Source organism: Grampus griseus (genome assembly GCF_964374135.1).
Source record: "Grampus griseus genome assembly, chromosome: 3".
Lineage (NCBI taxonomy): Eukaryota > Metazoa > Chordata > Mammalia > Artiodactyla > Delphinidae > Grampus > Grampus griseus.
This window is the reverse complement of record NC_139019.1, coordinates 108,508,123-108,532,138: the sequence shown is the minus strand read 5'-3', so window position 1 is coordinate 108,532,138 and position 24,016 is coordinate 108,508,123. Positions and strand designations below refer to the sequence as shown.

Below are 24,016 nucleotides of genomic sequence, written 5' to 3'. Positions count from 1 at the left end.
TGAGGCTCAAACCCAGACTATGTAACTGTGTATTGGGGTGTAAGCAAAGGTTTATAACAGAGACTGCAAAGTACAGTAAAGTAAGATAAAATGATCTCTCTCTCTTATATATTAATTTAAAAAAAACAAGAAGTAGGTAGGTAATTCTTGGCCTGTAGACAGTGCAGTTGCATGAAGTCATTTAATGATCCAAACTAGTAGGTGTGCTAGGACAGCTCTGCCATGTTTATCATGTGGTTTCCCTTTCTGAGTCCAAGGGGGCTGCACTAATTGTTGCTGTTTCCCAGCTATCGGGAAGGGGCAAGGAGCGAAGAAGGAAAGCAGTTTGTATTTAGGGAGATGGCCTAGAAGTTGCACATGCTAGTTCCTCTTGTAGTCCATTAACTTGAATTTAGTAATATGGTCATGCTGAGATGCAAGGGAAGCTGGAAAATGTAGTCTCTAGCTAGGTAACCATGTGCGTCTGAAAACTCTAATAGTTCTATTATTAAAAGGAAAGGAGGGCAAAACCCTAGGGAACACTTGGTAGTCTTAACCTACAGTCTTAGTTTAGTTTTCAATATGAATGACTGTAGAGATTTTAGGATATAATGGTGAAACCTTAATAGTGTCCAGTAACAATGATAGGGCTAAATATGGGGCATTCACTAGATAATGAGTAAGAGGTAAATTAGAGGTGTGCCAGGCAACAGCAGTGGTTCATTAGGCCACTCTGTGATGTTTCAGTTTTCTAATAGAAAGGCTTTTCAGTTGAAAAAGCAAGACTATGATGGGGAGATATGGTAGAAGTACGGATTCAAGATTGGAAAGCACAGCCAGGAGGTTGTCTTGAAGATATGGGATCTAGGAAAATGTAGCTGGTAGTAAAGGGAACATTGAAGTGTCAGGCTGCAGAAAGTCTAGCTTAGCCAGAAGGCTTCTGCACTGGAATGAATGAACTAGAGAGCTTGAGTAACTGGAGGGACAGGGTAGGATGGAAACAGTTATTTATTCTACAACTGAACAGAAAGATTTTTTTTTTGGATTAATTAGTGTCTTTTTTTTTCTTTTTTGTTTCGCGATTCGCGGGCCTCTCACTGCTGCGGCCCCTCCCGCTGTGGAGCACAAGCTCCGGATGTGCAGGCCAAGCGGCCACTGCCCACGGGCCCAGCCGTTCCACGGCACGCGGGATCCTCCTGGACCGGGGCACGAACCCGCGTCCCCTGCATCGGTAGGCGGACTCTCAACCACTACGCCACCAGGGAAGCCCAATTAGTGTCTTTTTAAAAAAAAATTTATTTCTTTTTGGCTGCATTGGGTCTTTGTTGCTGCGCGCGGGCTTGCTCTAGTTGCAGCAAGCGGGGGCTACTCTTCATTGTGGTGCGCGGGCTTCTCATTGCGGTGGCTTCTCTTGTTGCGGAGCACAGGCTTTAGGTGCGCAGGCTTCAGTAATTGCAGCACATGGGCTCAGTAGTTGTGGCGCGTGGGCTTTAGGGTGCGCAGGCTTCAGTAGTTTTGGCTCACAGGCTCTAGGGTGCTCAGGCTTCAGTAGTTGTGGCGTATGGGCTCAGTAGTTTTGGCTCACAGGCTCTAGGGCGCTCAGGCTTCAGTAGTTGTGGCACACGGGCTTAGTAGTTTTGGCTTGCAGGCTCTAGGGAGCTCAGGCTTCAGTAGTTGTGGCTCATGGGCTTCAATAGTTGTGGCTTGCAGGCTCTAGAGTGCAGGCTCAGTAGTTGTGGTGCATAGGCTTAGTTGCTCCACAGCATGTGGGATCTTCCCCCACCAGGGATCAAACCAGTGTCCCCCGCATGTGCAGGCGGATTCTTAACCACTGCACCACGAGGGAAGTCCCAGTGTCTTTTTTTTAATTGAAGTATAGTTGGTTCATGATATTTTAGTTTTCAGTATAGAGCAGTGATACAGTATTTTTCATAGATTATACTACATTTAAAGTTAATACAAAATAATGACTATATTTCCCTGTGCTGTACAATATATCCTTATTGCTTATTTATTTTAAACATAGTAGTTTGTATCTCTTAATCCCTTATCCCTATCTTGCCCTTCATCCTTTCCCTCTCCCCACTGGTAGCCACTAGTTTTTGCTCTAAATCTGTGAGTCTGTTTCTATTTTGTTATTTTCGTTGTTTGTTTTATTTTTTATGTTCCACATATTAGTGGTAACAGAGTATTTGTCTTTCTCTGACTTATTTCACTATCCCCATTGTTGCAAATGGCAGAAATCCATTATTTTTTATGGCTGAATAATATTCCTGTGTGTGTGTGTGTGTGTGTGTGTGTGTATCACATCTTTATCCATTCATCTTTTTTGATGAACACTTAGGTTGCTCCATATTTTGGCTATTGTAAATGTTGCTGCTATAAACATTGGGACACATGTATCTTTTTGAATTAGTGTTTTTATTTTCTTTGGATATATGCCCAGGAGTGGGATTGCTCGATCATATGGTAGTTTTTTTTAAATTTAAAAAAAAATTTTTTTTTGGGAACCACCATACTGTTTTCCATAGTGGCTGCACCAATTTACATTCCCCACTTTTTGCTTTTGTTTTTTAATGATACTGGACAAAAGAGGACTACTTCTGTCTTTGTATTGCAGGCTGTATCCCCATTCCAGACAGATAGACATTGTACTTTGTGAATACATTTTCTTTATTGTGTTGGGAGTGTCCAAGACCACCCCAGGTTCATTGATTCACTGGAAGAACTCACAGGACTCAGCATATAGTCAAACTCAGAGCTAAAGTTTATTACAGTGAAAGGATACAAAGCTTATACAAATCAGCAAAGGAAAAGGCACACGGAGCAGGGTCCAGAGAGAACCAGGTGCAAACTTCCAAGTACCCCTTCCCAGTGGAGTCTCACAGGATGCATTTAAATTCTTCAGCAATGATGTGCTATTTAGTGGGCACTGATCAGATAGTGCCCAACGTTTTTATTAGATACTGGTCATGTAGAAATCTCTGACCAGCATGTACCAAAATCCAGACTCCCAGAAGAAACGCAGGTATTCAGCATAAACCATAATTTGTACAGTTGTTTAGTTATAGTAAACCACACTTATCACTTAGAGGAAGTTTCGTATGAGTGTAGAAAACTGTTTACCAGTCAAGTTCCCAGATGCCAGCTAAAGGCCAATCTTACAAGCAGGCCTTTCTCAGGATCGCAGACTTAGGCTTGCCATGTTAACTCCTTTCTGCACGCTCTTCTCTGGCTTTATTCATGTTGGTTTTCTAGGTTTCTTGTAGAATGAATGCCATGTCCCCAAGTAGGCAAAGCCAGAAGTAATAGTTTATAGATTGCTTTCTTGTATATTATTTGATTCTCCCCACAACTCTTTATTGAGGTTGGTAGAGGAAAGAAATTTTATTAACCAATTTATGGGTAAGCACATAGGACCTTTAATAAGGAGCTTAAATGATGTCCAAAGCTGGTAAAAGTTGGAGGCCAGGTTATGTGAGTTCCAAATATTTTAAAAACTCTTTAAAAAATATTTATGAATTTAAATTTGATCAGCACTGAAAGGGAAAGTTAAAGGAGAAAAAGGGACACTTAAAGTTAAACGTTCTGTTAGCTTCACATAAAATCCCCCTAATCTTTATGTCTGGGACCCCTCTCCCCCAATTTTGGCAAAAGAAAAGAGGATTGTATAGTCAGTTTATATTATGTTTAGAATAATTATTCTCTCTTTTAAGGATAAAGAGTTGGGAGGGAATACTGAATGCATTACCTCCCTGAAATGAAAAGTAGGTACTGAGATATTTTTTCATTCTCATTAAAAAAAAAAACTAAACCAAAATCCTATTTCATGTTTTGTTAACATTAATAATCTCAAGATAAAAAACATTTCATGAGAGTTCATTCAAACATTAGTTTTTATTTTTGATCTATTGACAGGCTACTAAATGTCAACCATAGAATATAGCTATGCACAAGAGAAGTATGGTCCCATCCTCACAGAGCTTATGGTCCAGTAGAAATGGAGACAATAAATAGGCAATTACGACAGTAGTCTCTTCAACGCCAGAATGGAGGATGTACAGAGTGTCAGTTTAGAGCTCTATTGAGGTAGAGAGAGGAATGCAGTGGAGGCACATGGGAAGGGAACCTATTCCACATGTAGGGTGGAGGATTGGAATGACGAGGAAGACTTCTTGTGGGAAGTAACATATAAGCTGAGACCTGAAAAATGAACCAGGCTAATAGGGGAGGACAGAAAAAAGTGTGCTAGACCGAAGAAAAAACACAGTGAAGAAGCTTGAAGTGAAAACGTTGCCTTTAAAGAACTGATTGAAGTGGATATGACAGGAGGTAGGAGGAGAGAATAGGTAAGAACCAAATCTATTAAGAAGTTAGATCTTTATCCAGAGAGCAATGAGGTATTAACCAGGAATTTTTAAGTTAAGTGAGTGACATATTAAGGTTTTCCCACTTTAGGTACACTGTGGAGAATAAATTGGAGGAAAGCAGAAGAGACTGGGAGACTAATTTAAGCAGTGAGATAGTATGGTAGCTCACACTAGGATGGTGGCAGTGTGACAGTGGTTGTGATCTGACTCAAGACATTTAGGAGATAGAATAAACAGGACTTGGTGACCTCTGGATTTTTGGTTGAGCATCTAGGTGAATGGAGACTTTTGTAGGTTGACGTTAGAGAAGTAAACTTTTAATTAATTCAGCTATTGGCTTTCCTCTTTTTTTTTCCTGTTTTGGAACACGTCCTTTTTCTTCCATTGTTTCTTAGTGTTATGGTACTTTGCTGGTTTTTGAGCTAGTGGACATCAGACTTTTCTCTGGCTAGTTCTTTTCTATCCTGAAACTTTTCAGTGAAAAAACACATCTTGTTCTGCCATAAGATTATGAAGGTTATCAAGTTATTTTGTATTCCTTGGAGGAGAGTCTGACGGTATACATGTTCTTTTGAACCTTGTTTTCTTCAAGGTTATATATATCCTCCAAGGTATATAAAGATCTTGGAGATCTTTATATACAGCTCTGTCTTACACTTTTAAAGGCTTACACAGTGTTCCACTGAATGAAGGTACTGCAATGTATTTATCAAGTCTCTTATTGATGGGCAGTTTAGTTGTTTTTGTTTTTTCCCCTTAATACATTTAGTGCTGCAGCAAACATGCTTATATCTGATTATATTAAACCCAGATTTGTATCACAAGTCTGTCATGAATGAGCCCTGAAATGTTGGATCTGTAAATTTATTCAATTTACTTCTATGTCTTTATGCAGGCTTCTAACTTAAGTAATCGAAGATGGATTCTTTTGGTTCTGAAGAAAGTAGGGGCAGGACAGGAATAAAGACGCAGATGTAGAGAATGGACTTGAGGACACGGGGAGGGGGATGGGTAAGCTGGGACGAAGTGAGAGAGTGGCGTGGACACATGTACACCACCAGATGTAAAATAGATAGCTAGTGGGAAGCAGCCACGTAGTACAGGGAGATCAACTCAGTGCTTTGTGACCACCTAGAGGGATGGGATAGGGAGGGTGGGAGGGAGACGCAAGAGGGAAGAGATATGGGGATATATGTATATGTATAGCTGACTCACTTTGTTATAAAGCAGAAACTAACACACCATTGTAAAGCAATTATACTCCAATAAAGGTGTTAAAAAAAAAGATAGATTTTTAAAAACAGACTTACGTTTTAAGTGAAATAAGTCAGACAGAAAAAGGCAGATACTGTATGATATCACTTCTGGGTGGAATCTCAAAAATAATACAAATGAATCTATTTACAAAACAGAAACAGACTCACAGACGTAGAAAAACAAACTTATGGTTACCAAAGGGGAAGGGTCGGGAGGATAAATTAGGAGTATGGAATTAACAGATGCACACTACTGTAAAATAGATAAACAACAAGGATTTACTGTATAGCACGGGGAGCTATATTCAATATCTTATAATGACCTATAATGGAAAATAATTTGAAAAAATATATAAATATAACTGAAAAAAATAAACTTAAGTTTTTAGAGCAATTTTAGGTCCCAGCAAAATTGAATGGAAGGTACAGAAATTTCCCATATATCCCCTGCCCCCCACACATGAAAGATGGATTTTAAAAGTTTCTGCCTAATGAATTGTGGTGAAGCTCTAGAACCACTGTGGCAGATTTTATATATCTTTAACAAGTACCAGGACTATTAGAATTAATTATAAAGTATTACAATTAAAATAAAGTTATAGTTTTTATAACTAGGACAAGAAGGCATTGTACTTGGAAGAGATACTTCTAGTAACAGTGTCAGTAATTCACCAAATGTTTATTGAAATCTTGATCTGTGTGACAGTGTTTTAAGTGTTGAGATAAAACACTCTCCCTATACTAATCAAAGAGATAGTCCTGTCTTACAGATGAGGAATCCGAGGACTAGAAAGTTAAGACACTTTTCTAAGCTCACAGTCAGTATGTGGCAGAGTTGGGATTTAAATCCAAGTTTGGCTTATTGAGAGCCCATTCTGCTTCTGTCATGTTGGATGTGGGGAATGATTCTTGGTTTTAGCATATTGTCTGTTAGGATTTGGTTTAATAGCTCATTATATTAAGGCATTTCTGTTACTTACTGCATTTGTCACATCAGCATAATACACAGATGCACCCTCCATGTTTTCTGGAAGAATATGCTGATATATGTTAAAATGCAAAAACCCAGAGAAAGTGTTTTTAAAGCAAGCTGAAATGTTTCTTTTTCATGAACCAACCAAGTAATGTAACTTGATAGATGTATTGAAGTTTATAACTTCAAAGGTAGTATTTTGTGTTAGACTTGTCTATGTGAATTCAACGTAGAGTTCAGATTTGTGAACCAATTTTCATATTGACCTTTCTGGGTCCTGTGATCATTAGGGCCTGCTTTTTAGTTGTGTGTCATCTGGATAGAACACAAACTTGTGGCTTTTAAGAATGTGTGTGTGTGTGTGTGTGTGTGTGTACTTGTTTGAAATGACAGAGTTGGGACACAGGGAAGTTGACAAAGGCGCTATTCTGTTTTCTTGTTTATTAGATGACCCTGAGTTCCTCATAGATGGGGGTTGTTAAAGAGTTGGGTTCTAGCTATGGTTGCCTGAGTACTCTGCCTAGGACCTGCCCTTTTTGAGTTAAAGAACCCTTAAAACAAGTTGGCATTCCTAGTCTGTACCACTTGCCAGGACGGCACTTGGTTTATAGAATACTCAGGTTGATTTTCTTTAATCATATATTTTTAGTAGAAGAGATAAAGGAATTGAAAAGTAGTCAGTCATAATTTGTTTCTGTAAAAATCCCAGATTCTTTGGTGAAACAAAAGAACAGGATGTCACTTATGAAATGGTAGGACTGGATAGATGGACCTTTTGCAAAAAATAGATTTTGTCATTGGCAGTAGATTTCTTAAAAGCTCCCAGTGTCCCATGGCCTTGTTGCTAGGATTAAGCCTTTTTGCATTGCAGCATGGAGAGGCTTTTATTTGAGTTAAATTCAGGCTTCCTGGTATGTCACCTGACAGTCTTGTGGTTTCAGATGAATATGGTTCATTGCTATTATTAACCTGGGTTGGCAGTTGTACATAACTGGAGTTTTTAGGGATTTTGAAAAGCAGAATTGCTTAAGAGAAATAGAGATGCTACTAACATACAGCTTAAGATTTTATTTTCAAATGTTGTTAATGTCAAAATCAGCCCAAATCTAGTTATAAATTTAGTGATGTAACAATGTTAATGCTGCGATTTTAGATAGACTTATTTTATGAATAATTGATTAAAGTTATGGTTATAAATTTAATTAGAAGGGCTTGAGAATGTTTTGAGCAGGTGGTATTCATTATTTTAAAGTTTCTAATTTATAAATAGTACATTTTAGTCTGGGCGTTATGTGTGTCTTACTCTCTGTCATTTACTGCTCTTCTTTCTCATGTGTATGTAGGAGTGCTCAATACAGCTATTTGAAGAACAGTGTACTTTTGTTTATCTCATATACATATTTATAAATAAAATTTAAATTGAAAACTTGACATTGTATTAGCTTGATTATAATCCAGTTATTTTATAGTTGATGTTATTCTTTAATTTTACTGATATAGACCTGAATTTATCTTGTAGTTTTTTTTTTTTTTTTTTTGCGGTACGCGGGCCTCTCACTGTTGTGGCCTATCCCGTTGCGGAGCACAGGCTCCGGACGCGCAGGCTCAGTGGCCATGGCTCACGGGTCCAGCCGCTCCGCGGCATGTGGGATCTTCCTGGACCGGGGCACAAACTCGCGTCCCCTGCATCGGCAGGCGGACTCTCAACCACTGCGCCACCAGGGAAGCCCTATCTGGTAGTATTTTTGATGCTCTTGTAAACATCTTAATTGTGTGTCGCCACACATTTATGACTAGAATTAAATGATTTGAATTAGTAGTGAATTTAGACTAAGCTACATTGATTTTATATTTTAAATAAATCCTACTATGAAAGTAGGATTAAAAATATTTAAAAATACTTTTTCAATATGTGTAACCCAGTTGAACAACATGGATACTGGCTCTCTCAATTGTTTTAGCTCTTTTAAACATTCTTCCAGTGTTTCACTGCAGTTTAAGTTCTCAGGTATGTAGAATTAATGTCAGAAAGTTAAAAACCACATAGGTCAGGTGTATTTCAGTTGGGCCTAGGTGTTGCTGAAAAATACTAAGTAAAATATGATAGCAGATATGATAACATGGTATCCTCTCATGGTATGGAAATTTGCTGTTGCTGAGGTTCCATTTCACAAAGAATTCATGTTATACATTGTCACTTTTCCTTCTCTGAAATACTTTATGTAAATTTTACTTTGTGCATATTATTTTATACATGTTAGATTATGGAATAAGTATAAATGGATTTGGGGATTTTACCTAATGCTGGTAATAATTTATATTTTTATCTTACGGTATTTTTCACATGTATTACCTAATTTGATTAAATGAAGATAGTAATCCTATAGCCAAGTAGCTGACTATACTTGTCATAGAAATGTATTTTTTCACATGTATTACCTAATTTGATTAAATGAAGATAGTAATCCTATAGCCAAGTAGCTGACTATACTTGTCATAGAAATGTATTTTTTCACATGTATTACCTAATTTGATTAAATGAAGATAGTAATCCTATAGCCAAGTAGCTGACTATACTTGTCATAGAAATGTAAATGACAGTCATTAGGATTTCATTAATATTCTGGGTATAACTGAACTTAGTATGACTGAAAATAATTAAAATATTAAAGATTAACTAGTTTTGGGACTTCCCTGGTGGTCCAGTGGTTAAGACTCCACGTTCCCAATATAGGGGGCCTGGGTTCGATCCCTGGTTGGGGAACTAAGAATCCCACATGCCACAGCTAGAGAGCCCATGCACCGCAACTGCTGAGCCCACATGCTCTAGAGCCTGGGTGCCACAACTAGGGAAGCCCTCATGCCACAACTAGAGAAGCCCGTGCACTGCAACGAAGACCCAGCATAACCTAAATAAATAAATACAAATTTAAAAAATAAAGATTAACTAGTTTTATTATAATATTTAGTTTATTAAAATGTAGTTGGAGAAGAATCATGAGCTGTTAGTAGCCTATATGAAAATTAAGATTGTTCTGAGAAGAAAAAGACCTAAATTGATACCTAAATTCTTTGGAACTGAGGTTAATAAATAAATCATGGGATTATTTTTCAGTCAGGTTAGAGGATTATAATTCCTTAGATACAGAAATAATTACTCTACGTAAAGTCTATAATGTAGGCTTCCAGCATTAAAATGGTATCTCCTGAAATAGTCACTCATTCACTCATTTGTTCAGTGAATTAATTGAAATTCTGTTATATTGCTATCTCTCTCAGCTTCTAACTATAGTATTCAGGAAGATATTGAAACATGAAAAGCCAAAACAAAATATAAACTAAAATGATTAACAAGTTGTTAATCTGGGAGGAATTTCCACTGTTTACAAAATCAGTTAAATTATATTGAAAACAAAATTGGTGCAATAACAGCACCTTGTCACTGATGATCCTATGTACCCAAGAAAATTAATTATTTTAAGCACTTCTTTAGTTGTGTGACTCCTAGCAGAAATGCAGTAATACTCTGAATAGTGATCAATATTTTCCATTCTTTAAAAACTTTCTGTAATGTAACGTTTACATGTATTTTATGGTTCCTATTATTTTCTGTATATGGTTCCTCTAATTTTGTATATATTCTGACATTAGGTCTTTCAACCCTTGATTTGGGGTAGAGTTATCATATTGGGTCCTTAACTCTACAAAAACATTGAGTACTGTCTATAAACTGAGTAAGCAGTTGTCTGATGCATATGTAATTCACGTGTATTTATGTTCTTTTATTAATACTATATTGAATTTATAGTAGCTTTCAGTCATTTTCTCAGTTACTGGATGCTAAAATTTTTTTAACATTAAAAAGGTGTCCTTTTACTAGAATGATTGGGAATTGCTGATATAGACCATATGTTCACAATGATTATTTTTTTAAATGCACAGTAAATATATCAAAAGGAAAATAAGAAGCTCTCTTACCTGATACAATTGGGACTTAGAGTTTAGTGGAAAAGTCAGTTGAAGTGAGGAATTTATTGTATACATTGTAACATTTTATTTTCAGCTTAAAGCATGTAAATATGCATTCGTTTGCCAGTCCTTTGCTGGTCAGTGTGTTTTACAGAGGGAATAGTGAATGTTATTTCTCCATCATGGGACCAAAAAATTAAAATGTTATCTAAACTAAAAAGCATTGTAAGACTTATATACTTTGCTTTCAGGAGATATATTTAAACATTGGCTAGTTAGCAGCAGAGTTTTCTAAAGCAAAATCTGTCTGCAGGTTTTAAAAAACTCAGATCACTTTCCCCATGTACAGAAAATGTTTCTCCAGTTGGCTCTGGTACTTTTGGCTCTGGTGCTTTGAGGTTCTGATGGTGACCAGTTCTTGGCATGTCGGTGTTAGGTTTGGAAAGCTTTTTGCTTGTCACTTGTAGCCTAATTTAGCATTCTTCCTTCTCTTTCTTCCTCGCACCATTGTTTCCTTCCTTCCCCAGTAATTTATCCTTTATCAAATTCAAAATGTTTTCCAGTACTGAGGCAATTAATCTATCAATACATGCATAGCTTTTGAAACTGGGCTGCTCTCTCCATTTCTTGCAAGAGGACAGGTTGTTAATGTTTTCTCAGAGTTGGTCTTCATCATCTTGCATGTTTCCATTTCACTGAGACACCAGTGATGGATAAGGCTCAGGAGAGAACAACTAACGTAGTGCCAGGTACATAGTAGGCACTGTACAAATAATTATTGAATGAATGAAGTTAAAATCCATAGGTTTGCTGAATATACTGTTTAGTAAGAGATTATTAAAGTTGAAGTGAAAATGTCTTATTTAGGTAATGTGTTGAGATACAAACTAGTGTTTAGTCTGGTGTTTCTCAGTCTTTTTTTTTTTTTAACATTATTATCCCGCTAGAGAGCTTTTTTTAGACATTTTTTCCCTTAATTGCCACCCTCCCCACTTGAACTTTTAATACCACAGATAGATATACTGTGTATTTTCTTACGTATTATGGCCTTTTGGAGGGCCACACCCATTGTAACACCCAAGTTTGGTTTTGGTCTTCTTTCCCCCTTCTCCCCCCATTAACCAAATTTGCTTCTTTGGAAGCCATCTTGCTCTCATTGAGAATGCATGATTTAGCTTTAATTTCATAGCCAGTAACATGTATTATAGAAATTCATATGGTCTTCTGAGTTGCTCTGTCATTGTGTAAAGGGAGATGTCTATTCCAGCATGTTTATTTTTCATTAACATTCTTTGAAGGTGTCAGATAAAAGACATACAGAGCAGATAAGGTGACATAAATTATAAATAACATCTGTGTAAAGTCAAAATAATTTGTGGTTCATCACTAAACAGTCTTCTTACTAATGTTTAATATTATGCTGAGTACAATAGCTTAATACTGAAGATAACTTTGCTGTAGTATATAGACAGTTTTTGTGAATGGTTATAGTGTGCTTACCACTGTTAATGATTAGGCTTAATTATGTCTTCAGTTAAATTCTGATAAAAAGAGGCAATGCAATGAGGTGGAAAATATGGTGAATTAGATGTCAGAGTTTGGCTTCTAGTTAATAAAGGATCATTCTAAAGTCTTTGATTTTCCATGTCTTAGTTGTTGTAAATAGTGCTGCTGTGAATATTGGGGTGCATGTATCTTTTTGAATTAGAGTTTTGGGGTTTTCTTTCCAGATATATACCCAGGAGAGTGGTATTGTTGGATTACATGGTAGCTCTATTTTTAGGTTTTTAAGGAACCTCCATAAATGTTTTCCATAGTGGCTGTACCAGTTGACATTGCCACCAACAGGGTAGGAGGGTTCCCTTTTCTCCACACCCTCTCCAGTGTTTATTTTTTGTAGGCTTTTTGATAATAGCCATTCTAACCTGTGTGAGGTGATACCTCATTGTTGTTTGATTTACATTTCTCTAATAATTAGCGAAGGTGAGCATCTTTTCATCTGTATGTCTTCTTTTTTTACATTTTCCCTGTAAATTTATTTAATTAATTTATTTTATTTATTTTTTTTGCGATATGCGGGCCACTCACTGTTGTGGCCTTTTCCGTTGCGGAGCACAGGCTCCGGACGCACAGGCTCAGCGGCCATGGCTCACGGGCCCAGCTGCTCCGTGGCATGTGGGATCCTCCCGGACTGGGGCACGAACCCATGTCCCCTGCATTGGCAGGTGGACTCTCAACCACTGTGCCACCAGGGAAACCCTATTTAATTTAATTTAAGTTTTATTTTTTTATTTTATTGGAGTATAGTTGATTTACAATGTTATGTTAGTTTCAGGTGTACAGCAAAGTGATTCAGTTATATATATACATGTATTCATTCTTTTTCAGATTCTTTTCTCATATAGGTTATCACAGAATATTGAGTAGAGTTCCCTGTGCTATACAGTAGGTCCTTGTTGCTTATCTGTCTTGTATATGGTAGTATGTGTATGTTAATCTCAAGCTCCTGATATTTCCCTCCCCCCCATGTTTCCCCTTTGGTAACCATAAGTTTGTTTTTGATATCTGTAAGTTTGCTTCTATTTTGTGAATAAGTTCACTTGTATCATTTTTAAAAATCAGATTCCAACATATGAGTGATATCATATGTTATTTGTCTTTCTTTGACTTAGATCACTTAGTATGGTAAGCTCTAGGTCCATCCATGTTGCTGCAATGTATGTCTTCCTTGGAGAAATGTCTATTTAGGTCTTCTGCCCATTTATTATTTATTTATTTTTATTATTGTTTTTATTTTTGGCTGAGTTGGGTATTCGTTGATGTGTGCGGGCTTTCTCTAGTTGCGGTGAGCGGGGGCCACTCTTCGTTGCGGCGTGTGGGCTTCTCATTGCAGTGGCTTCTCTTGTTGCGGAGCATGGGCTCTAGGCACACGGGCTTCAGTAGTTGTGGCACATGGGCTTAGTTGCTCTGTGGCATGTGGTGTCTTCCAGGACCAGGGCTTGAACCCGTGTCCCCTGCATTGGCAGGTGGATTCTTAACCACTGTGCCACCAGGGAAACCCCATCTGCCCATTTATTGATTGGGTTGTTTGGTTTTTTTCTGATACTGAGTTGATTGAGCTGTGTGTGTAATTTGGATATTAACCCCTTGTTAGTTGCATCGTTGGCAAATATTTTCTCTCAGTACATAGGTTGTCTTTTTGTTTAGTTGATGGTTTCCTTTGCAGTGCAAAAGCTTTTCAGTTTTATTAGGCTCCATTTGTTTATTTTTGCTTTGATTTCTTTTGCATTGGAAGACTGATCTAAGAAAACTTTGCTACAATTTATGTCAAAGAATGTTTAGCTTATGTTCTCTTTTAGGAGTTTTATGGTGTCATGTCTTATACTTAGGTCTTAAAGCATTTTGAGTTTATTTGTGTATATGGTATGAGGAAATGTTCTAATTTCATTGATCTACACATAGCTGTCCAGCTTTCCCAACACCACTTGTTGAAGAGACTGTGTATATTTTTGCCTGCTTTATTGTAGATTAATTTACCGTAGGTGTGTGGGTTTATTTGTGGGCTCTCTATTCCGTTTCACTGATCTATGTTTTTGTGCCAGTACCATGCTGTTTTGATTATTGTAGCTTTGTAGTATAGTCAGAGGTCTGGAAGGGTTATACCTCCTGCTTTGCTCTTTTTCCCCAGGATTGCTTTGGCAATTCTGGGTCTTTTGTGGTTCCATGTAAATTTTAGGATTATTTCTTCCAGTTCTGTGAAAAATGTCATAAGTATTTTGCTAGGGATTGTATTAAATCTGTAGATTGCTTGGGGTAGTATGGCCAAGACATGGAAACCACCCATGTGCCCATCAGCAGACAATTGGCTTAAGAAGCCAGTGGTTTTCAACTCAGCTGGGCCGTCTCTATGGCTTGATATTGCTTTTGCTTTACTTAGGTTAGCACTTTTCCTAATTTTTTGATGACTTTGCCAGACCTTTATCTCTCAATCCCTGTACCCCAGTTCAGACCACCAATCTCATATATGCTTGTATACATTCTTGATTCTGCTTTTCAGAGAAAACAGAAATCAATGTAAATGCTCAATTTGTTGTCTCCTACTTGCACACCTATCTGCAGTAATTTTCATTTGTAGGTCTTTTTTTTTTTTTTTCTGCCTCATTAAGTGCTTCTGTAGTACATTAGCCTTGCATAGAGTGCTGTGTCCTAACTTGTTTGGAATCTTAGTCCAACACTCCTCTCTGGTTACTTTTAGATGCTTTGTCTGATTTCTTCCATTCAGTTTGGAAATACATATCTTTAAGTATATACCTTTTCCCTTTAGATAGATAGATAGATGCATACATACAAACAATTTTATATATATATATATATGTTTTATATCTATATATCTTTTTCCTTTAAGAAACAGCCTTTTGTAGCCCCACCTCTTCTTTAGTTATCTGGGGTGACCATAGATCTTGGTTGCCCAAGATAATCTCAGGTTTCTCTTGTGTGTTTAGGGCTGTCTTTTACTTTCAAAACTCTGCAGTTTGTTTTTCTTAAAATTATTATTATAACCTCATTTTTTAAAAAAAAATAAATATTTTTTTGGCTTATTTGGCTTATTTGACTTATTTGGCTGCACTGGGTCTTAGTTGCAGCATGAGGGATCTTTAGTTGTGGTATGTGGGATCTTTAGTTGCGGTATGCAGGATCTAGTTCCCTGACCATGGATCAGACCCAGGCCCCCTGCATTGGGAGTGTGGAGTCTTAACCACTGGATCACCAGGGAAGTCCCCAAACTCTGCAGTTTAGATGATCATTTGTATGGTCACATTATTTCTCTCCCCCTTTTAAAGGGAAACCGTTGTGAATAGTATATACAATACTTACCATCTTACTTTCTTAGCTCTTTTCTCTTCATCAATTGCTACTGCTGTGTAACTACCCCCACCACAACTCTCCACTGAAATGGTTCTTGCAAGAGTACGAAAGACCACCAAATTGCTAAATCCCATGGATGCTTGTAGTCTTTATAAAAATTTTGGCTTTTTGCAGCCTTTGGCAGTGCGCATTATTCCTTTTTCATCTTCGTCTTCCTTGACTTTTGAAATAATATTTTACCATTGGTTTTCTCTTTTCTATTTTGTGGTCTGTCTTTACTGATCTTCCGTGACTTCTCTACTGTCTGTCCTTAAAATATTGCTGTGTCTTAAAATTCTGGTTTATTGATCCTTTCCTTTCTTTGACCTTTTCTTTTTTTTAAATTTATTTTATTGAAGTATAATTGATTTACAATGTTGCATTAGTTGTTTCTGGTGTACAGCGAAGTGATTCAGTGTTTACACACACATGCACACACTTTTTCATATTCTTTTCCATTAGGATTTATTACAGGATATTGAATGTAGTTCCCTGTGCTGTATAGTAGGGTCTTGTTGTTTATCCATATCTTTTCTCTTTTTGATTAATGTGTTCTTCCTGAATAATTTCACTACCAACTATGTGTGAATAACTCCTGTATCTAGAACTCTAGTTTAAGCCTTTCTCCTGAACTCCAGAGCATTTTTTCATCAAAATATCAGAGGTGTTTCTGCAGCTGTCTCACAGGCCCCTTGAACTCAATCTATAAACACTCTTATCCCAAACTTGCTTTCCCTCCTGTATTCTCTGCCTCTCTCTTTTCATCAAATCTGAAACCTAAGAGTCAGGCATCCTCTTCCCTCATTCCCCATATCCAGTCCCCAAGTCCTTTCTCTGTCTCCTAAATAACATCTAGCTCTGTCCCTTTCTATCTTCAGTGCTATTTTTTGGTTCAGGTTAGAACATTATTCTTACCTCCAGGCCTCCTTCTCTAGTCATTTCTCTAAGTTTCTGTCAATGTGATTTTCTAAAAGGCACAAAATGATCTTGTTACCTATTATTTCACACTCTGTTTACTCATTGCCTGAATGGTGAAGTCCTTACATGTTTGTGTGAAATGGTTCTGAGTGTTGATCTGGCACCAGCCTGCCTTTGTAGCTTTTGTTGCTTCACTGCACACTCCAGAGCTAGGGTCACAGCCTATGATGTTTTCTTCTTGCAGGAAAGAGAATACCCTTCTTCCCAACTTGAAGCTGAGAGGCTTTAAGTACTTAATCGATAGTACAGAGTAATGGTTATGGTTGTGGACTCCAAAGACACACTGCCTGGAATCTAAACCCAGCTTTGCCGTTTACCATGTATTTGGCTGTGTTATTTTGGGCAGGTTACCTAATCTCTCTATGCCTTAGTTTTCTCGCGCATAAAATAGGAGTAAAGTTGTGACGATGAATCAGTGGTGTGAAGGGTAAATGAATTAACATACGTGATGCCCTTAGAACAGTAGCTGGTATACAATAATGTATAACTGTTAGCTATTATTTATTATTCATTGTGTATCATTTATTATTGTTCTTCAGTGAGTCCATACCTGACCTCCCTATGCAGACCTCTTTGTCTATTATAAGTTTGCTCAGTCGTAGACTGTACCACAGTGATGAAATTATTTATATGTCTTCCTATTAGACTGTGAACGTTTTCACAGTCATGTTTTTCTTTTCATACTTAATGAATGCTTTTAAGTCAGTGAATGAATGCACAGAAATATTCCCAGTGCCTGGCATTGTGCTTTGAGCATGGTAAATGTTCAATATCTCTGTTTTAGTGAGATCTCTGTAATGTGAATCCATGGTTTTGATGTCTATAATGTAAATATAGACCATATTATATACCACACTATATATATACCATATATATAGTGTTTTCTCCCACAATCCTCTCCTTTTAAAAAATTGAGGTACAATTTACTTAAAAAGCACACTTTAAAAAAATTCATTCATTCATTCATTCATTTTTAGCTGTGTTGGGTCTTTGGTGCTGTGCGCAGGCTTTCTCTAGTTGTGGCAAGCGGGGACTACTCTTTGTTGTGGTGCGCAGGCTTCTCATTGCGGTGGCTTCTCTTGTTGCGGAGCACAGGTTCTAGGTGCGCAGGCTTCAGTAGTTGTGGCACGTGGGCTCAGTTGTTGTGGCTTGCGGACTCTAGAGCACAGGCTTAGTTGCTCTGCAGCATGTGGGATCTTCCCGGGCCAGGGCTTGAACCCATGCCCCTTGCATTGGCAGGCAGATTCTTAACCACTGTGCCACCAGGGAAGCCCCAAAAGCACATATTTTTAAGTGTATAATTTGATTAATTTTGAAAAATGTATACATTTGTTTAACTACAACCCTAGTAGATATATAGAACATTTCAGTCACTCCAGAAAGTTCCTTCATATACTTTTCTAGTCCTTTCCCTTCACACCCTGCCCCTGCCCAAGCACTGCTTTGGTTTCTATCACCATAGATTAGTTTTACCTGGTCTAGAACTACATATAAATGGAATTACCAATATGTATGCTTTTGTGTCGGGATTTTTTTCAACATTCTTCCAGAATTCACCTATGTTATGACTAGTAGTTCATTCCTTGTTATTTCTGCGTAGTATTTCAATGTAGAATGTATCATAGCTTGTTTATCCATTCTCCCATTGATGGTCATTTGGGTGTTCCCAGTTTTTTGCTATTAGGAATAAAGCTGCAAGAAACATTTTTTTTTTTTTTTTTTTGCGGTATGTGGGCCTCTCACTGTTGTGGCCTCTCCTGTTGTGGAGCACAGGCTCCGGACGCGCAGGCTCAGCAGCCCTGGCCCACGGGCCCAGCCGCTCCACGGCATGTGGGATCCTCCCAGACCGGGACACGAACCCGTGTCCCCTGCATTGGCAGGCGGACTCTCAACCACTGCGCCACCAGGGAAGCCCTGCACGAAACACTTTTATGGAAGTCTTTGAACATATATTTTCATTTCTACTGGATATGTATCTATGAAAAGAATTGCTGGGTCATAGCTGCCAAATAATTTTCTAAAATGGTTGTACCCTTTTATACTCCTACCAACAGTGTATACGATTCCACATGCTTCATATTCTTACCAACAACTAATGTTATTAGTCTTTTGTGGAAGGGTTTTAATTTGCATTTATCTGATGATTCATACTGTTAGCATCTTCTCCATGTGCTTTGTTCCTTCACCATTCATATATCTCCTTATGTGAAATGCCCAAGCCTTTCACCCATTTTAAAATTGGGTGAACGGTTTGTCTTATTGCTTTGTAGGAGTTCTTTGTGTAGGCTGTTTACAAGTCCTTCGTCATTTATATACATTGCAAATATTTTCTTCTAGTTTATGGCTTGCCTTTTTAAAAAATTTTGCCTTTTGATATGCAAGTTTTAAATTTTAATGAAGTCCAATTTATCAATTTTTCTTTTATGCTTAATAACTTTTGTGTCTTTTTAAAGAACTCTTTATACTCCATGATTGTATAGATACTCTGTTTCTTTCTAGAAGCTTTATAATTTAAGCTTTTACATATAATCTTGTTTTGAGTTAACAGAGAATACTTTACAAATGCTTAGATAAGTTCAGGAGCAAAGCATTCTAACTTTTTTATTATTGTTGAGATAAATTTCACATACTGTATAATTCACCTGTGTATAGTATACAGTTCAGTGGTTTTTTAGTATAGTCACAGAGTTACGCAGCCATAACTGCTATCTAATTCCAGAACATTTCATCACCCCACATGCTTATGAAGTAAGTCAGACAGAGAAGGACAAATATTGTATGATATCACTTATATGTGTAAATAAAACATACTAGTGAATATAACAAAAAGAAACAGACTCACAGATACAGAGAACAAAGTAGTGGTTACCAGTGGGGAAAGGGGAGAATTTCCAAGAAATCTTATGTTTCCTAGTCAACATATTTTCTTTTGCCACAAAGACTGCTCTCTTTTTACTCTCTACTGTCCCCACATTTTACAACTTATCCTTTATTTTCCTTCACCTACTTTACAAAGAATATAGGACTCTTAGACATGAGTCCCCTCATCCTTACGTTCATATCTGTAAATCTTTCTGTATCCATGTCCATGTTTGCTTCCTTTTTATCCTAGCAAAGGGGTTATCATTTCTTCTGAGGTTAACCCTTTCATCTGTACTCTGTATCCTGTCCTCATCCGCTTCCTTAGACGCCTTACTTTGTCAATCACCATCTCCCTTCCGCTTCACATTCTTTGTCATCAATATGTAAACATGTTCAGATGTGTCCTTTTTAATAACAAAATAGCTGTCACTCTACTTCATGATTCCTTTTCTTTTTCTCTTTCCTTGACATTTGTCTTAAACTCACTGTTTACTCTCATTTAGTCCTCAATTTTCTGCAGTTTGACCCCAGGACTCTGTCCTTACAACTGTCCTTGCCATGGTCACCAATGACTTCTTTGTTTCTAAAGCTAGTGGATGCTTTTTAGTAACAACTGTGGTATTTCTTCTTCCTCTCTAAAGTGCTCCTCTTTCTTGGTTTCTTTGAGGCCAGCTTCCTGATTTTAATTCCAAAACAGTCTGTCCTTTTATAGTTTCCTTTGCATAACATCAAGCACAGTTTAGTAAAAGCTGTTCAGGGGGATGCAAATCATTGTGGTCTAAGGATGAATCTCTGGTTTAGCTTGAATGTCTAGGATAAGTCTTTCATCAATTCATAGACATTTGCTAAGGATTAAATACAGGAAAACTAAAATTGTATTTGCTGTCAAGATTTGGGATGAAGATGTGTTATGTTGCCAGTTATGGATTTTTAAACATGCATCAATAGGGTTAGGGTTAAGGTTCTCTTAAGGAAATGAAGGAACGCAATCAAAAGCTGTGACTGATGAATTGTGAGGAATTGACCATTCAGCCTAACAACAGACAGCTCCTGGAACGACAGTTCTCTTCTTTCTTGGCAACTGTCCTACATGTTCTAGTGCCTTCAGTTCACCAGATTCTTATCTCCATCATACAATTCATTGTTTTCTTTCTTTCCCTCTCCTCCTCATCTCACTTACTCCATTAGTCTTTTTAATTGTGAAATATAACGTACACAAAACAAATGCAGTGGACTTTCTTTTTTTTTCCTTTGGGTACTGTATCTGTGTAAACATTATCAAGTCAAAAAATAGAACATTATCACTGCCCCAGTCCTCCTGGTATAACCCCCACCACCCTCACCTAACTCCCAGATATAGCAACTCTCCAAACTTTTTTTTTTTTTTTTTTCTTCACGGTACGCGGGCTTCTCGCTGTTGTGGCCTCTCCCGTTGCGGAGCACAGGCTCCGGATGCGCAGGCTCAGCGGCCATGGCTCAAGGGCCCAGCCGCTCCGCAGCATGTGGGATCTTCCCGGACCGGGGCATGAACCCGCGTCCCCTGCATCGGCAGGCGGACCCTCAACCACTGCGCCACCAGGGAAGCCCTCTCCAAACTTTTGAAGCCATCATTTCCTTTGTTTTGCTTATAGTTTTAAAAACTAAATATTCATCCCTTGGCAAAACTTCACCTGATTTAAATCTTCCTATAAATGGCAAAATACAGTAACTGTGTTTATGGGTGTCATTGTGTGTCATTGTCTAATTTCTTTTGTTTACAGTCCATTTATGTTTTTGCCTGTAGCTGAAGTTCATTCATTATGTTTGTTGTGTGGTGTTTCATAGTATGAATATTTACCCATTTGGTTGGTAAGTATATGAATAGTGTCCAGTTTTCAGCTATTATGAACAGTGCTGCTATGAACATTCTTGTATAATGGCATACTTTTCTGGAATGGAATTGCTGGGTCAACTTCATTTTTACTAGATTTGTCTAATTAGTGTACATATTTAAAAAACTATTCTCTAAAGAGATTATGCCATTTTCACTCACACCAACTATATATGAGGATTTCTACCCCATTTTGTTGTTCATCACTTTTTTACTTGTATTTGTTTTATAAGGAATTAGCTACTGTTATTTAAACTGAAAGCTGTTTCTGTTTTTTCATTTTGATATTAAAGTAACAAAAGTATTTAAAAATCTGGGTTAGCCTTATGCCATCTGAGTCCATGCCAGGAAGTTAATATGTATTTTCATTATATTAAATGTACTGACATATTTTTATTGTTAGCTATTTTTAGATTCATGTGGGATGACTATATTTTATATACACTGAGTGATACTTGCCACAGATTTTATTCTTTCTTTTTAATCTAAAATGTCATAGCTGTGTAAATTTTCAGTCCTAAACTAAATGGTAAAACTAAATGGTGGTATTTTATGTAAAGTTCTTCTGTGTTATCTTGAGCAGTAGTACAACTTTGGGTTTCATTATATAGATTTTATTTCTGGGAGTTTATGTGGAATATTTATTAAAGTAATTTTAATGAATCTTTATTTTTCTTTAAAGTTGGCCTTTGCCAGAGTTTGATCCAAGCCAAATTCGACTAATTGTATATCAAGACTGTGAAAGACGAGGGAGAAACGTCTTGTTTGACTCCAGTGTTAAGAGAAAAAATGAGGACATATCAGTATCGGTGAGCATCATTATTGATTTGGTTCAAATTTAATGTCAGATATTCTAATTCAAGATGGAATGAGTAAGATTTCAGTTATGGTACTTTTATTTGTCAGTACAAAACATTTTTACCATGTTATTAAAATTTAGAACACTGGTTTTGAGAATTTTTAAAGGAAAAAACATTTGCCTTATTTGCATTGGTCTAGTACCAGAGAAAATTTTAGTTTGACATGTATTTACTTATATACTTGTATTATGAGATATGGCTAAAACTACAGGGATTGTTAAAGTGGATCTGGTACAAACCTCTCACCTTATGACTGTGGAAAGTGTGACCTGGAGAGGTGAAATTATTTGTCTGAAGGTACAAAGCAAGTTAAATCTGTAGCCCTTAGTTCATCATATTTTCCCATACTATACAGCAGTAGTAAGAACATCTATTCTGTTGACTTTCAACATCATATTTTGAAATATTTTATGACTAGTTTAGCAGTAACAAATGGCCTTTCACTTGGTCATCCAAGAAAACCCAAGTGATTGTTGTTGTTTTGCTGCTGCTACTTCTATTAAACTTTCAGATGTAAAGTCTGTCCATCGCCTGGATCTATAATCTGGAAATGGAAGCCTGGAATTGTGTTTTCTCTCCTTCCCTAAACTGACAATTTCCACTAACATTTCAGTAAACTAGAATTGACTTTTAATAGACAAAAAGTTATTTTTTAATAGGCAAACTTTATTTATCGAGACTTGGGAGTTTGTACTTGAGATTTTGTGTTCTTAGAAAAATTTGATACATTGGACGTGGTCTGTTGTCTTATAATAGCATCCTCATCATCTACTTAGGTGGCATATAATAAGTACTTACCTAATTTTTGAGTTATTTTGATTGTCAGGTTTTATGATGTTCTTCTGATTAGTAACACATTTCTTAATTTTCTGGAGATTGTGCTTTGTTTAGATTTCTTAGCCATTCTCTGGACACTTTTTTCAATCTGACAAGAAAAAAAACATTGCAAACTTTTCTTAAAGTATTGTTTGGTTGTACAAATGACTAAGTATCTACAGAGCACTAGGCTCTTGGAGATTTAGCAGTCTCTACCCTCTTGGTGCCTGCAATTAGACATTCTTAGGGAGGTGAACATTGAACAAACAAACAAATAAATAAATAATTCCAAATTGTGATTGGGTACTGTGAAAGAAACACACAGAATTCTTATGAGATTCCACAGGAAGGAACCCATTTTTTAAATTTGTTTTGTTTTGTTTTGTTTTGCGGTACGCGGGCCTCTCACTGTTGTGGCCTCTCCTGTTGCGGAGCACAGGCTCTGGACGCACAGGCTCAGGGGCCATGGCTCACAGGCCTAACTGCTCCGCGGCATGTGGGATCTTCCCGGACCGGGGCACGAACCCGTGTCCCCTGCATCGGCAGGCGAACTCTCAACCACTGCACCACCAGGGAAGCCCAGGAACCCATTTTTTATCAGTTTGGTTGTAGGGGTATTAGGAAGGTCTCACTGAGGTAGTGACATTCAACCTGAGATCTCAAGAAATTGAAGGCATGGTGTAGGGGATGGGTATTCCTTTAAGCAGGACCAGCAAATGCAGTCTACAGGGTGACTTAGGAGCTTAGTGAATTGCAGGATCTAAAAGAAGGCCAGTTTGGCTGGAATGATAGTAAAGTAGTATGTGAAGTAACTAGAGATGAAATTGGAGAGAGATGGAACAGGAGCCAGAATATTCAGGGCCTCATAGATCTCTGGGTTAGAAGTGTAGATTATATTCTAAATGTAGTGGGAAGCCATTGAAGGGATCTGGTTTATGTTTCAAAAAATCACTTGGGTAGAGAGTCCAGAAATAAACTCACACATACGTGGTCAGTTAATTTACAACAAAGGAGCCAAGGAATATGCAATGGGATAGGACAGTCTCTTCAATAAATGGTGTTGGGAAAACTGGACAGCCACATGCAAAAGAATGAAACTAGACCGCTTCTTAACACCATACACAAAAACTAGCTCAAAATGGATTAAAGACTTGAACATAAGACTTGAAACCATAAAG

The 24,016-nt window shown here is 37.4% G+C and overlaps 1 protein-coding gene across 2 annotated transcripts in view; it reads left to right on the top strand.

Moving 5' to 3' along the window:
* Positions 1-24,016, top strand: part of FNIP1 (folliculin interacting protein 1) — a 132,859-nt gene that overhangs the window by 32,617 nt on the left and 76,226 nt on the right. For both annotated transcript variants that reach the window (XM_082650882.1, XM_082650881.1), the window contains exon 2: positions 21,845-21,971. In XM_082650882.1, coding sequence (XP_082507008.1) covers positions 21,845-21,971 — 127 coding nt within the window. The remainder of the gene's footprint in view (positions 1-21,844; positions 21,972-24,016) is intronic.